This window comes from Phacochoerus africanus, chromosome 8, assembly GCF_016906955.1.
Source record: "Phacochoerus africanus isolate WHEZ1 chromosome 8, ROS_Pafr_v1, whole genome shotgun sequence".
Taxonomy (NCBI): Eukaryota; Metazoa; Chordata; class Mammalia; order Artiodactyla; family Suidae; genus Phacochoerus; species Phacochoerus africanus.
The window spans coordinates 149,767,129-149,778,022 of record NC_062551.1 but is presented as its reverse complement, the minus strand read 5'-3'; the positions used below and the strand labels follow the sequence as shown (position 1 = coordinate 149,778,022).

The following is a 10,894-nucleotide window of genomic DNA, read 5'->3' as shown; positions in this document are numbered from 1 at the left end:
GAGGTGTGTCTCTCTTCCTGCTCCAAGCTAGGTTTCTTCAACATTCGGATGCTACAAGTCCAGGAATGCCTCTCCCTTTGGCGCCAAGGGTGGTCTAGCAGGTGGCAGGAGTGTCAACTTCATAATCAAACTGAAACAGGCAAGATCTGTTCTGACAGTCCAGACAAGTCTGAAGAGCTGGGCAAACTCAAAGATGAACTGGTTTTGGACAAGAAGTCTGCTGCAAGGCTCAGCCTCTTTGCCCAAACCCCCTGGGTAGTTCATTCTCTACTTCCAAGGTGATTCCTTAGGATTGTTTTAGACCAGGTAGGGGCCAAAGGGACATTTTTTTTTCTAATGCTTTTCACTTATATTCCTTAAAAAACACATTTTTAGGATGACATCTAAAAATTTTGAATCGTAGTTTATTTCTTTATTTTTCTTTGTCTTTTTAGGGCCACACCTGCAGCATATGGAGGTTCCCAGGTTAGGGGTCCAATCGGAGCTGTAGCTGCTGGCCTACGCCACAGCCTAAGCAACATGGGATCTGAGCCGAGTCTGCAACCTACACCACAGCTCATGGCAATGCTGGATCCTTAACCCACTGAGCAAGACCAGGAATCGAACCTGCGTCCTCATGGATGCTAGTCAGATTTGTTTTCACTGAGCCACAGCAGGAATTCCCAAAGGATAAATTTTCTAGTGTCTTTTATATTCCGACATACTTTAAGTGTATTTTTTTTTTGTCAAAAATAGGTTTAGTTCATCCAGTTTATGGAAAGTTATAAGCTAATTGGCATAGCCAGTCCCTTCAGACAAATCATACTTTCTATCAGGAAAAGTTGGAATTCACATTTTAGTCGAAATAATAGTGTTACAGTATATTCTGGGGACATCTCTCTCACTTTTGATTCTCAGTCCAATAGAGATGGGTGAAGGGTAGGAAGGAAGAAAGAGAGGGAAGTGTGTGTGGATAAATGAAGGGGTGGGTGGATGGATGGATGAGTGGATGGATGGATGGATGGATGGCAGGATAGAGAGATTTGTTGCCTGGATGAGATGAAGTACTCCCTTTTCAATATTTCTCATGGAATCCTCCAGGCTGGGCCTGGGATTCCTACTCAGAAGCAGGCACTCTCACCTAGATTTTTATACCAGGGAGAAATGCCCCCATAGTGAGTCCAGTAATCATTCTGTAAATCAGGAAAAGAAAGATTGAGAAAGAGAGAGAAAAAGATCATAGCTCACTCACCTTCTCAGGGAGATAAGCCTCAGATACTTATGGAAGTTGAGACCCTGGAAACTGAGTCTCTTAAAACTATTCGGGATCCACAGTGTGTAGATTGAGGGGCTGTGGCACAATCGTCTTTCCCTTGGTTTTTCCTCTCTTACCCTCTTAGACTTAACACTGAGAATGTGCAAAGCCAGAGAGAAAATGATAGAAAATTCACCATGACTGTGATGGAAAGAGCTATTCATCAATGCTTCATTCTTTTCTTAACTTCCCACTTTAGCTTCATCCTCTAGCCCATGTAGGCTTTTATTCCTGAAACTTGGCTAAACTTCTTATGTGTAACATATCAGCCTCCAAAATATTGGGCAGTTGCACTACCTGTCTACCTCTTTATTACTATAATCATCGGCTGCGTGCTCTTTTTTTTGGAATTACCTGGTGAGTACCTTGTCACTCAACTTCATTCGTACAATCACAGAAGAAATGCCAAGAAAAAGCCATCTCGGTATTAAGAGCTATTCCTCTCAATAAGGTGAACCGGACATTCTTTCTTACAGCCAAAGAATTTCAACAAAAACTGAACGTAGACATACTAACACAAAGCATTTATAAGTTTTTGACATTATAATTTTGACTATAATTATTTTGACCATCTCTCTTATTTGAGATGTAAAACAAAATGTAAATTGAACTTCTTAGCATTAAGTACCATCGATGTTATATGTGTTCTCAAATATTAGTTATAAATGGGGTTAGAATGTGTCTTCTTTTGTGTTGTGATTCCTACTCATCTTGTGTGAAACTCAGAGGATTTCAACTGGGTTAAGACAGGTAAAGCAGTTCAACACGGAGGCAGCTGTGGCCAGTGGTCAACTTCCAAATCTGTTGTCTTGAAACATCTGCTCTAGGACTGAGGGTGTCTTTGATAAACTGAGAGGAGTTTGATGGGTGATGTACATACTGGAGCAACTGATAAAGAGTCAAAGCCTCCTCCCCTGAGGACATGTCACTGCTTAAACGAGGCTCTTAGCTGAGGACCTGACTCCACCTGCTGAGAGCTATTCCAGAGGGACCCTGTAGGAGTCCAGGGGACTCCCCTTCACCCTTGTCTGGAGACCCTGCTCCTGCTGAGATGTCTCCTGCCCAGACTTCTCCGTGGAGGGGTTCCTTACCTTTGTTTTTATTTTCCCTCCTTTGACTAGCCTGTCTTGTGTGTCAATTGTGTGCAATAACCTGAGTGATTAGTGAATCGAATATTGGCCCTGTTTGGTCTCTCTCCAGTGCCTTTACTATCTGCCTGCCCTGATTGCCGGGCCCTGTGACACACATCAGGAGCTGTTATAGAACCAGACTTGGACCACTCACCTACCTGCAGTAAAGCCAATCTACCAACAAGGGGTTGTGGTGAGGAAAGCGGGTGCCGAGCAAGGGTCCAGGACAGGGCTCAGAACACCTGAAAGCCCCCACAGGTTTCAGGAAATTTTTTTTCTCTTTTTATTTTTAGGACCATACCCAGGCTAGGGGTCAAATCAGAGCCACAACTGCCAGCCTACGCCAGAGCCACAGCAATGCCAGATCCAAGCTGCATCTGCGACCTACACCATAGCTTGCAGCAACACCAGGTCCTTAACCCACTGAGTGAGGCCAGGGATCGAACCCACATTCTCATGGATACTAGTCGGGTTCTTAACCCACTGAACCACAAAGGGAACTCCAGGAAAGCACTTTTTTTTTTTTTTTCTCCCAGGAAAGCGTTTTTAAAGGCCAGGTGGGGAATAGGAGTCCCAGGGTATGGGGTCAGCTCATGCACAAATCTCTGATGGGTTGGTGGTGCGGTAACCAAGCAGTGTCACATTTCAATCTTCAGATTCCAGTAGGTCTGGGGATTCATGGTTGTCAAGCAGTTAACTTCTTACATTTGGTGGGGGTTTCAGCATCTGTAAAACAACTGAGGAAATGTGTACCAGAGACTGTTATCTAGGTGCTTCCAAGAGGCACTGTAGCATTGGACCTGGGGGGAAAGCCCCATAGGGTCCTGCTCGGGTACAGAGCCACAGAGAGAGAAAGAAGCAGACCAGGTCAAGGGCTTGCGAATGATTAAATGTGAGGATTGAGGAAAAGAGAGAAAACAAGTTTGACTCTGGGGGTTCTGGCTGAATAACTCGGCAATGAGCAGTGACTTTATTGCATGGGGAGCTTGGCGTCCTGGCTGTGTGTTGGGGGCGAGACGCATTCAGCTAGAGAACCAAGGAATGGGAGCTGGAGGTGTTGCTCAAGTGGGCGCCGGACAGGAAGTCAGCAGGGACCTCGGGCTGCTTGAGATATCCTGAGGGGGGTTGCGGATTGAAAAAGGATTGAGTCTAAGAATTTGCAGACTCTGCAAGAGGAGGGGAGGAGCCAGACAAATAGAGCCAGTCCCCTGGCCTCCTTCCTCACTTTGCTCAGGGCTGCGTCCTTGGGCTGGCGCCCTTCTCCAGGTAAGAATGGGGGAGGCAGGGGGCAGGGGCTGGGTGCTGTTCTGAGCCCCGCTAGCTTTACAACCTGCTCTGTCCCTCACCGGCCTGTGAGAAAGGCACTTTCCTAGGTGTCCCCTTCCCCCCAGATGGGGATATTGAAAGAGGAGTGCCATGAGCAGAAAACAAAGTCCAGGAGGAAATGAGGACGTACTTAAGCACCTTTAAATACAGGGTTGGGGAGTTCCCTGGTGGTTAATGATCTGGCATTGTCACTGATGTGGTGCAGGTTCGATCCCTGGCCTAGAAGCATCTGCCTGCCCCAGGTTCGGGAGGTGAAATTGGCAGTGTCTTTGGGAGCAATGGCCTAAGTGAGAGCTTTGGAGCCTGGACCGAGGCTTTCATTCTATCCCCTCCGTTTCCTAGATGTGAGGCACTGAATTTTATCTCCAACCTATTTCTTCAGAGTATTTTTGGGAGATAGATTTGGAAGTAGTTAACTTTTTCTGCATTTGCTTCGTTGTTCAAACAATTGATTGAATTATCTTTCAAGCAATGAAAGGAATGACGTTTACTGCTATAGTCACAGAAATTTAAGCAAACACATAGCTAGACGAGTATCTTTTTCCCCATGTACAAAATTGGGTACTCTCCTACATGCTAGACCTTAAACTTTGAATTTTGTATCATGGACTTTTCTTGAACTCTAGGCCTGAAACGCAGCTCTACAGGAGACCAAGTCCTGCTCTGCAGAGATCTCCTTCTCCTTCCAGAACAAGGATCTTCAGCAGGTGAGCAGTGTTAAAAAAACAAAATTCAAGGGCGTTCCTGTCGTGGCTCGGCCGAAACGAATCTGACTAGCATCATGAAGACGCAGGTTCAATCCCTGGCCTTGCTCAGTGGGTTAAGGATGTGCTGTTGCCTTGAGCTGTGGTGTAGGTCACAAACACTGCTTGGATCCTGCGTTGCTGTGGCTGTGGTGTAGGCCAGCGGCTGCAGCTCCGATTTGACCTCTAGCCTGGGAACCTCCATATGCCATGGGTGCAGCCCTAAAAAGACAAAATAATAATAATAATAATAATAATAATTCAGGAGTTCCTACTGTGGCGCAATGGGATGGATGGTGTCTCTGCAGTGCCAGGGAGCCCCAGCCTGGCACAATGGGTTAAAGGATCCAGTATTACTGCAGCTGCTGATAGGTCACAACTGCAGCTCCAATCTCACCCCAGGGCCGAGAACTCCATATGCTGCAAGGAAGCCAAAAAAGAAAAAAACATCAAAAAAACAAAATTCAGGGGGTTCCTTGGTGGTTTGGGGCTTAGGACTTGGCACATTCACCACTGCAGCCCAGGTTCAATCCCTGGTCTGGGAACTGAGATTCCCAGATCAAGCTGCTTCACGTGGCAGGAAAAACAAACAACCCAAAGAAACAAAACACGCACACAAATTCAACTGAGTACATGTGAAGATTGAATTGCTTTATTAGGTGTTTCAAGAACTGGGCAGCAGCCCATGTGGCAACCAGAAGGCTTCCAGCAATTACACAAAATACAAGGTTTTTAATAGGAAGAAGGGTGGCGCAAGGGAGCCATTAGGGAAACAAAAGGAAAGATTATTTTTAGGCCAGGTTTTCTTTGACGGGGGAAAGGAATGGAGTTTACCACACAAATCCACTTCTTCCTCGGGGCACCAGGGATGGAGAGGGTCCACAGACAGACCACTCTTTGGTGCTGACCAGCAAATTCCAAACTCCTTGGTTAAGATTACATTTCTGGAGAGAGTTGTCATGGCGCTGCGGAAACAAGTCCGACTAGGAACCATGAGGTTGCGGGTTCAATCCCTAGCCTTGCTCAGTGGATTAAGGATCCAGCGTTGCCCTGAGCTGGGGTGTAGGTCACAGAGGCAGCTCAGGTCCCACGTTGCTGTGGCTCTGGCGTAGGCCCGCAGCTGTAGCTCTGATTAGACCCCTAGCCTGGGAACCTCTACATGCTGTGAGTGCGGCCCTAAAAAGCAAAAGAAGAAAAAAAAAAAGGATTACATTTCTGGAGAAGGTGGAAACATGCAGATGAGTCAAGTCAAGTCTAGGTTTGGTTTCCTGGCTTTAGCATAAGTGATGCCATTTTGGGCCTGTGGTTTTTCACTTAATCAGTAGCTAAGACTTGGTAGTTGAGTGTCTCGGTAAGTGGAGAAGTGGAGGGCGGGGGTGGGGGCACACATATTTTAGAGTGAATCAGAGGAAGTGACCCTTTGGACTGATGAGGAACAAGTCTAGGATGGGGATCCTTAACCTGGAGCTTTGGCAGCCTAATATTATTGGCAGAATTCATGACTTTGTCACTACTAGAAATCACAGGTATTTTTAATTTTATGTTACAGTTTTGCATGTATCATGAAACGGAGTTTTACATTCTACGTCAAAATTTACAAATAGTTTAGATCTGCCACTCAATCTTGTTAAATAGTAGGTTAAGAAGCTCACATGTTGGAGTTCCCGTCGTGGCACAACAGAAACAGATCTGACTAGGAACCGTGGGGTTGTGGGTTCGATCCCTGGCCTCGCTCAGTGGGTTAAGGATATGGCATTGCCGTGAGCTGTGGTGTAGGTTGCAGACGTGGCTTGCATCCTGCATTGTTGTGGCTGTGGTGCTGACTGGCAGCTGTACCTCCAATTAGATCCCTAGCCTGGGAACCTCCATATGCTGTGGGCACAGCCCTAAAAAATAAGGAAAAAAAAAAAGATGTTAGACTGCAAGTGTGTAAGTGTGATATATTAAGAGTATTGAGAGGAGTAAAGACTTTGGTAAGGTCCAAGGAAAGACTTCACTGAAACAGGAACGATGAATAGAGATAAGACCCCCCACCCCCACCCCCACCCCCACCCCCACCCCAGGACCTAAGGGTACTCCCTGCAGGAGGCTCCTTAAAGTGGAACCACTGAGCTGAGCAACTTGACGGCTCTTGGTCGCGGGTGAGCTGTGCTCTTGGAGGCTCTGTGACGTCCCCCTCACTCTAATGCTGAGACCCATGGGGGGTGAGGGCTGGGGGCGTCATTCCCGTTGGGCTGCCTCCTTCCAGAACCCTCTTCTCTTTCTTACTTCCATGACTCACTTGTGATGTTGGGATTGTGTGCAATAAATAGAGAGAATCATAAATTGCATTTGGCTGCGTTTCTATAGGTCTCCAATTCCAGGACTCACCTGGGCTTCCTGCAAGGCTGCGCCACGGTAAACCAATTTCCCTTCATTTCAAGGGTGAAAAAAAGCTTGTTCTGATTTGCATTTTCTTGGCTTGTGACTCCCATCATTTCATATGTTTATTATCTACTTGTGTTTCCTCTATGGGGAATTAACTTTTCAGAATAGGTGGCCTATTCTTAGTATGTTTTTTTTTTCTTCTTGATTTGCTGGCAGTTTTGTGGACTTCCTTTTAGCTAGAGAAAGAAGAATCTTGTATCTTGACAGTTTCTACCAAGAAACGAACATAACTTGGGATAGAGGACTGCTGGTCACACTGCTTAGAAGTAGAATGCCTCTGGAGTTCCCTGGTAGCTCCGTGGGTAAAGGATCCAGTGTTGTCGCTGCTGTAGCTTGGGTAGCTGCTACAGTGCAGGTTCAACCCCTGGCCTGGGAATTTCTGCATGCCACAACTGTAGCTAAAAAAAAAAAAGAAGAAAAGAACGTGAGTGGCTCCTAGAAGTAGACTCCAGTAGAGTCCTTATGAGATATTGTGTAGGAGACCCTTCCTCTACTCTGAGTGGTTAGGGGACCAGACATCTGATCGAAAGGTAAGAGAACAAGACACTGTAAGATATGTGCAAATATTGGGGTTGGTTTTATTTTTATTTTTTGTCTTTTTTTTAGGGCTGCACCCATGGCATACAGAAATTTCCAGGCTAAGGATCAAATCAGAGCTACAGCTGCCAGCCTACACCACAGCCACAGCAATTCGGGATCCGAGCTGCTTCTGCGACCTACACCACAGCTCATGGCAATGCCAGATCTTTTAACCCACTGAGGCCAGGGATTGAACCCACATCCTCACGGATGCTAGTTGGATTCATTTCCGCTTCGCCACAACAGGAACTCCCTGGTGTTGGTTTTAGGTGCTACTTATAAATTTGTTACTGATAAAATGATGCTTCCCACAGATGTCCCCCTCCAGCATGGTAGACCTGGAGACTGGGTACTCCTGAAAACGCAGAAGGGCAAACACCCAAAGAACCAACTCCACCCTTAGAGGGTGGGACCTTACCTTGTTCTGCTGGTAACTCGCTCTTCCGTTAAATTGACAGGAGTCAAGCTGTGGATGAAGCAGGCACGTGGGTGAAGCTGGCTCCTGACCCAACTGCGAACCTAGTCCTCAGCAGTTACAGAAAAGATAACCACAAGGCTGGCTGAAAGCCAGTGCTCCTTCCTGCAAGTCTGGACCCAGGCTCCAGTTAAAGTTGAAGAAATTATCTTAGATAAGTAGTCAAGGACGTGTGGCCATTCATAATAGCATTTATAATCAGCTGGAGCACTTTTCCGATTTATCATTTGCTTAGGTCCCTTTGCTTGCTTCCTGATTCATCATTTTACCTGCCTGTTATTGCAGTCAATCAGATCTGTTATTTGTTGTAATATTGATAACAGGAGATACTTATCTCTTGCTCTATTTTAATTTAACCCTTGTGGTAATAGGGTTAGTACCAAAGTTTATGGCCACCACTCTTCCCATATAAGCTGTTGGCCCCAACTGTAATGATGGCTCTTGTTTTTCTTTACTGTCTCATCTCACTGGTGTCTGCTACTTCCTGGAAGGAAAATACTCTAGTTAAGTTGTCTCAGAGTGTAGCCGATGGTGGGAATTTAAATAATTGTTGGATATGTCATATGAGCCCTCGTGCCAGCCATGGACAGTATCTCCCATCAGTGGTCCCCATCACTGATTTTGATACCATACCAGACCCTGAGACCTTCTATAATCTTTCTCCTCCACGACTCACATTCCAAGTTCAGATAGCCAGTGGGCCTCAGAATACCCCAACTCCTTGCTTCCACCTGTCTGAGGTAATTTCCATCGCAGGAAAAATGACTACTGGTCCCCCAAGGTCCCTCAAATTTCTTCTGAGAAAATGTGATGCCCAAAACCCCCCCAAATGTACACTGAATGAATGTGTAAGGGCTAATTCTGACTCCAATTTATGCCAGAAAGTCAAACAAGTTGGATATCATGTAAATGGACTGTGGAAGGCTTGTAGTAGTTCTCACCCCTGGCTTGACAACATAATCTCTAAACTCCCCCAAAATGAAGAAATTAATGACACTACCCTGGGAGGTGTAACTTGTGCTCCTCCGGGATTTGTCTTTGTCTGTGGCATAGGGAGTGACTCGCCAACGCAAGGATGGGCACATCGCTGCTTAGACAGCTGGCAAATGCAAGGGTCATGCCTACTGGGATATTTTAGGACCCCCTTCTCCGTGCACAGCCTGCAGAGCATCACTTCCCACTCTAAATCAAACTCCCGCCTTAAAAGAGAGATAATGGCTAGGTATGAGGACAATAAAGGACAAAGCAACCTCATACCAAGTGCCGGAATTTATATCAATAGAGATATGATCCGTAACCTATCTGCCACAATTGAACAAATTGCTGAGGACACAGCTGAAAGTATTGCAGCCCAACACACATCTTTGAACTCCATGGCTCGAGTGGTCCTGGATAATAGAATGGCTCTTGATTTCTTACGGGCAAAAGAAGGAGGAGTATGTGCAGTGGCTCATGACACATGCTGCACATACATCAATTCCAATGGAGAAGTTGAAACCCAAGTAAATAAAGTAAGTCAACAGGCTACCTGGTTATAGGATGGACCTAAAGAGGATATGCACCAGGACTTATTTTCCTGGTTGCCATCTGGAATAGGGGGGACTCTTTGGGGGGTACTGATTCAAGGGTCCACTTTGATGATCATCCTCTTTGTAATGTGCTTATTAATTTTCAAATATCTGTCCAGGTGCTGTGACAAAGTGGTCAAAAGAGAGACAAATGTTTTCATAATCCAAAATACTTATGTTAAGCCTGGGACTTGAGAATTCTTTGAAAAGAAGTTTCAAAACTTTCTCTCCTCTAATCCTAAAGAATTAACATCGCCCCTGTTCAGCAGGAAGTAGCCAGAGCGGTCGTCGCCCCTGTCCCCCTTAGGATTGAGGAGTATGGAAGAAAGGGGGAACTGAAACTGAGCAGGTCCTGCAGGGCCTTCCTGGATACAGTGCCCTCTGTGTCCCCCACTTCCTGTTTGTAGAAAAATCTTTAGTCCCCTAGGCCTTTGCAGGTTCCAAAGAGCAGATTCAAGCAGTTAATAATTATAGAAGTGAAAAAAAAATGCAGAAACAAAGAATAGCAATCAAGCAAGAAAAGTTCAGCCATAAAGCAGAGTCACAGGACTCCTAGTTCCTCCTCGAGGGATATAGATAACAATCCGATGCATTTTCTTGAGTTGTTTTACAGAAGCCAGGACCCCGTGATGAAACCTGCTGACCACAGCCATGGAGACCCAGAAAAGTTGGAACCAGAAGAGTGATGAACAAGATGGCAGAAATATAACTTTGTTGCTTAACACCCAGACAATCAGAAGAATCCGCAAGCTAATCACATGCTTAAGACACTCATCCTTAATTTTAGTCTTTAAAAACCCTTGCCTGAAAGCTATCAGGGAGTTCAGGTTCATTAAGCATTAGCTGCCCATCCTGCTTGCTTGACATCCTGTGAATAAATGCTGTACTTTTCTTCATCACAATCCAGTGTCAGTGGATTGACTTTACTGGGCATTGGGTGAGCAGACCTCAGTTTGGCATTCAGTTAAGTAACAGCCTGAATTTCAACTGGGAGAGTTCAGTGGTTTTCCTTAACAACTTTTCAATTTTTTTTGGGGGGGGGTCTTTTTTGCCTTTTCTAGGGCCGCTTCTCATGGTATATGGAGTTTCTCAGGCTAGGGGTCTAATCAGAGCTGTAGTCATCGGCCTATGCCAGAGCCACAGCAGTGAGGGATCCAAGCCGTGTCTGTGAACTACACCACAGCTCATGGCAATGCTGGATCCCTAACCTACTGAACAAGGCCAGGGATCCTACCTGCAACCTTGTGGTTCCTAGTCGGATTCGTTAACCACTGTGCCACATGGGAACTCCACAACTTTTCAATTTTTTAAATTTTAGGAGCACTTTCTTTTTTATTTCCTTTTAGGCACCT

At 45.7% G+C, this 10,894-nt stretch overlaps 1 protein-coding gene across 2 annotated transcripts; it reads left to right on the top strand.

Annotated features, from left to right (window-relative positions):
• The first annotated feature begins 3,543 nt into the window (after window positions 1-3,543).
• On the top strand, window positions 3,544-10,444 carry LOC125132053 (endogenous retrovirus group V member 2 Env polyprotein-like). Of its 2 annotated transcripts, XM_047788844.1 has the most exons (4): window positions 3,544-3,690; window positions 4,377-4,457; window positions 6,843-6,890; window positions 7,958-10,444. In XM_047788844.1, exon 4 carries the CDS (start codon window positions 8,406-8,408, stop codon window positions 9,510-9,512), a length of 1,107 nt encoding a protein of 368 aa, XP_047644800.1. In that variant the 5' UTR covers window positions 3,544-3,690; window positions 4,377-4,457; window positions 6,843-6,890; window positions 7,958-8,405; the 3' UTR covers window positions 9,513-10,444. The 2 variants fall into 2 exon arrangements, with proteins under 2 accessions (XP_047644800.1, XP_047644799.1); XM_047788843.1 differs by lacking the exon at window positions 6,843-6,890.
• Window positions 10,445-10,894: the final 450 nt, after the last annotated feature.

Excerpts from the sequence above, each read along its gene's own strand:
- LOC125132053 (XM_047788843.1), top strand. The coding sequence starts at position 8,406 with ATGATGGCTCTTGTTTTTCTTTACTGTCTCATCTCACTGGTGTCTGCT.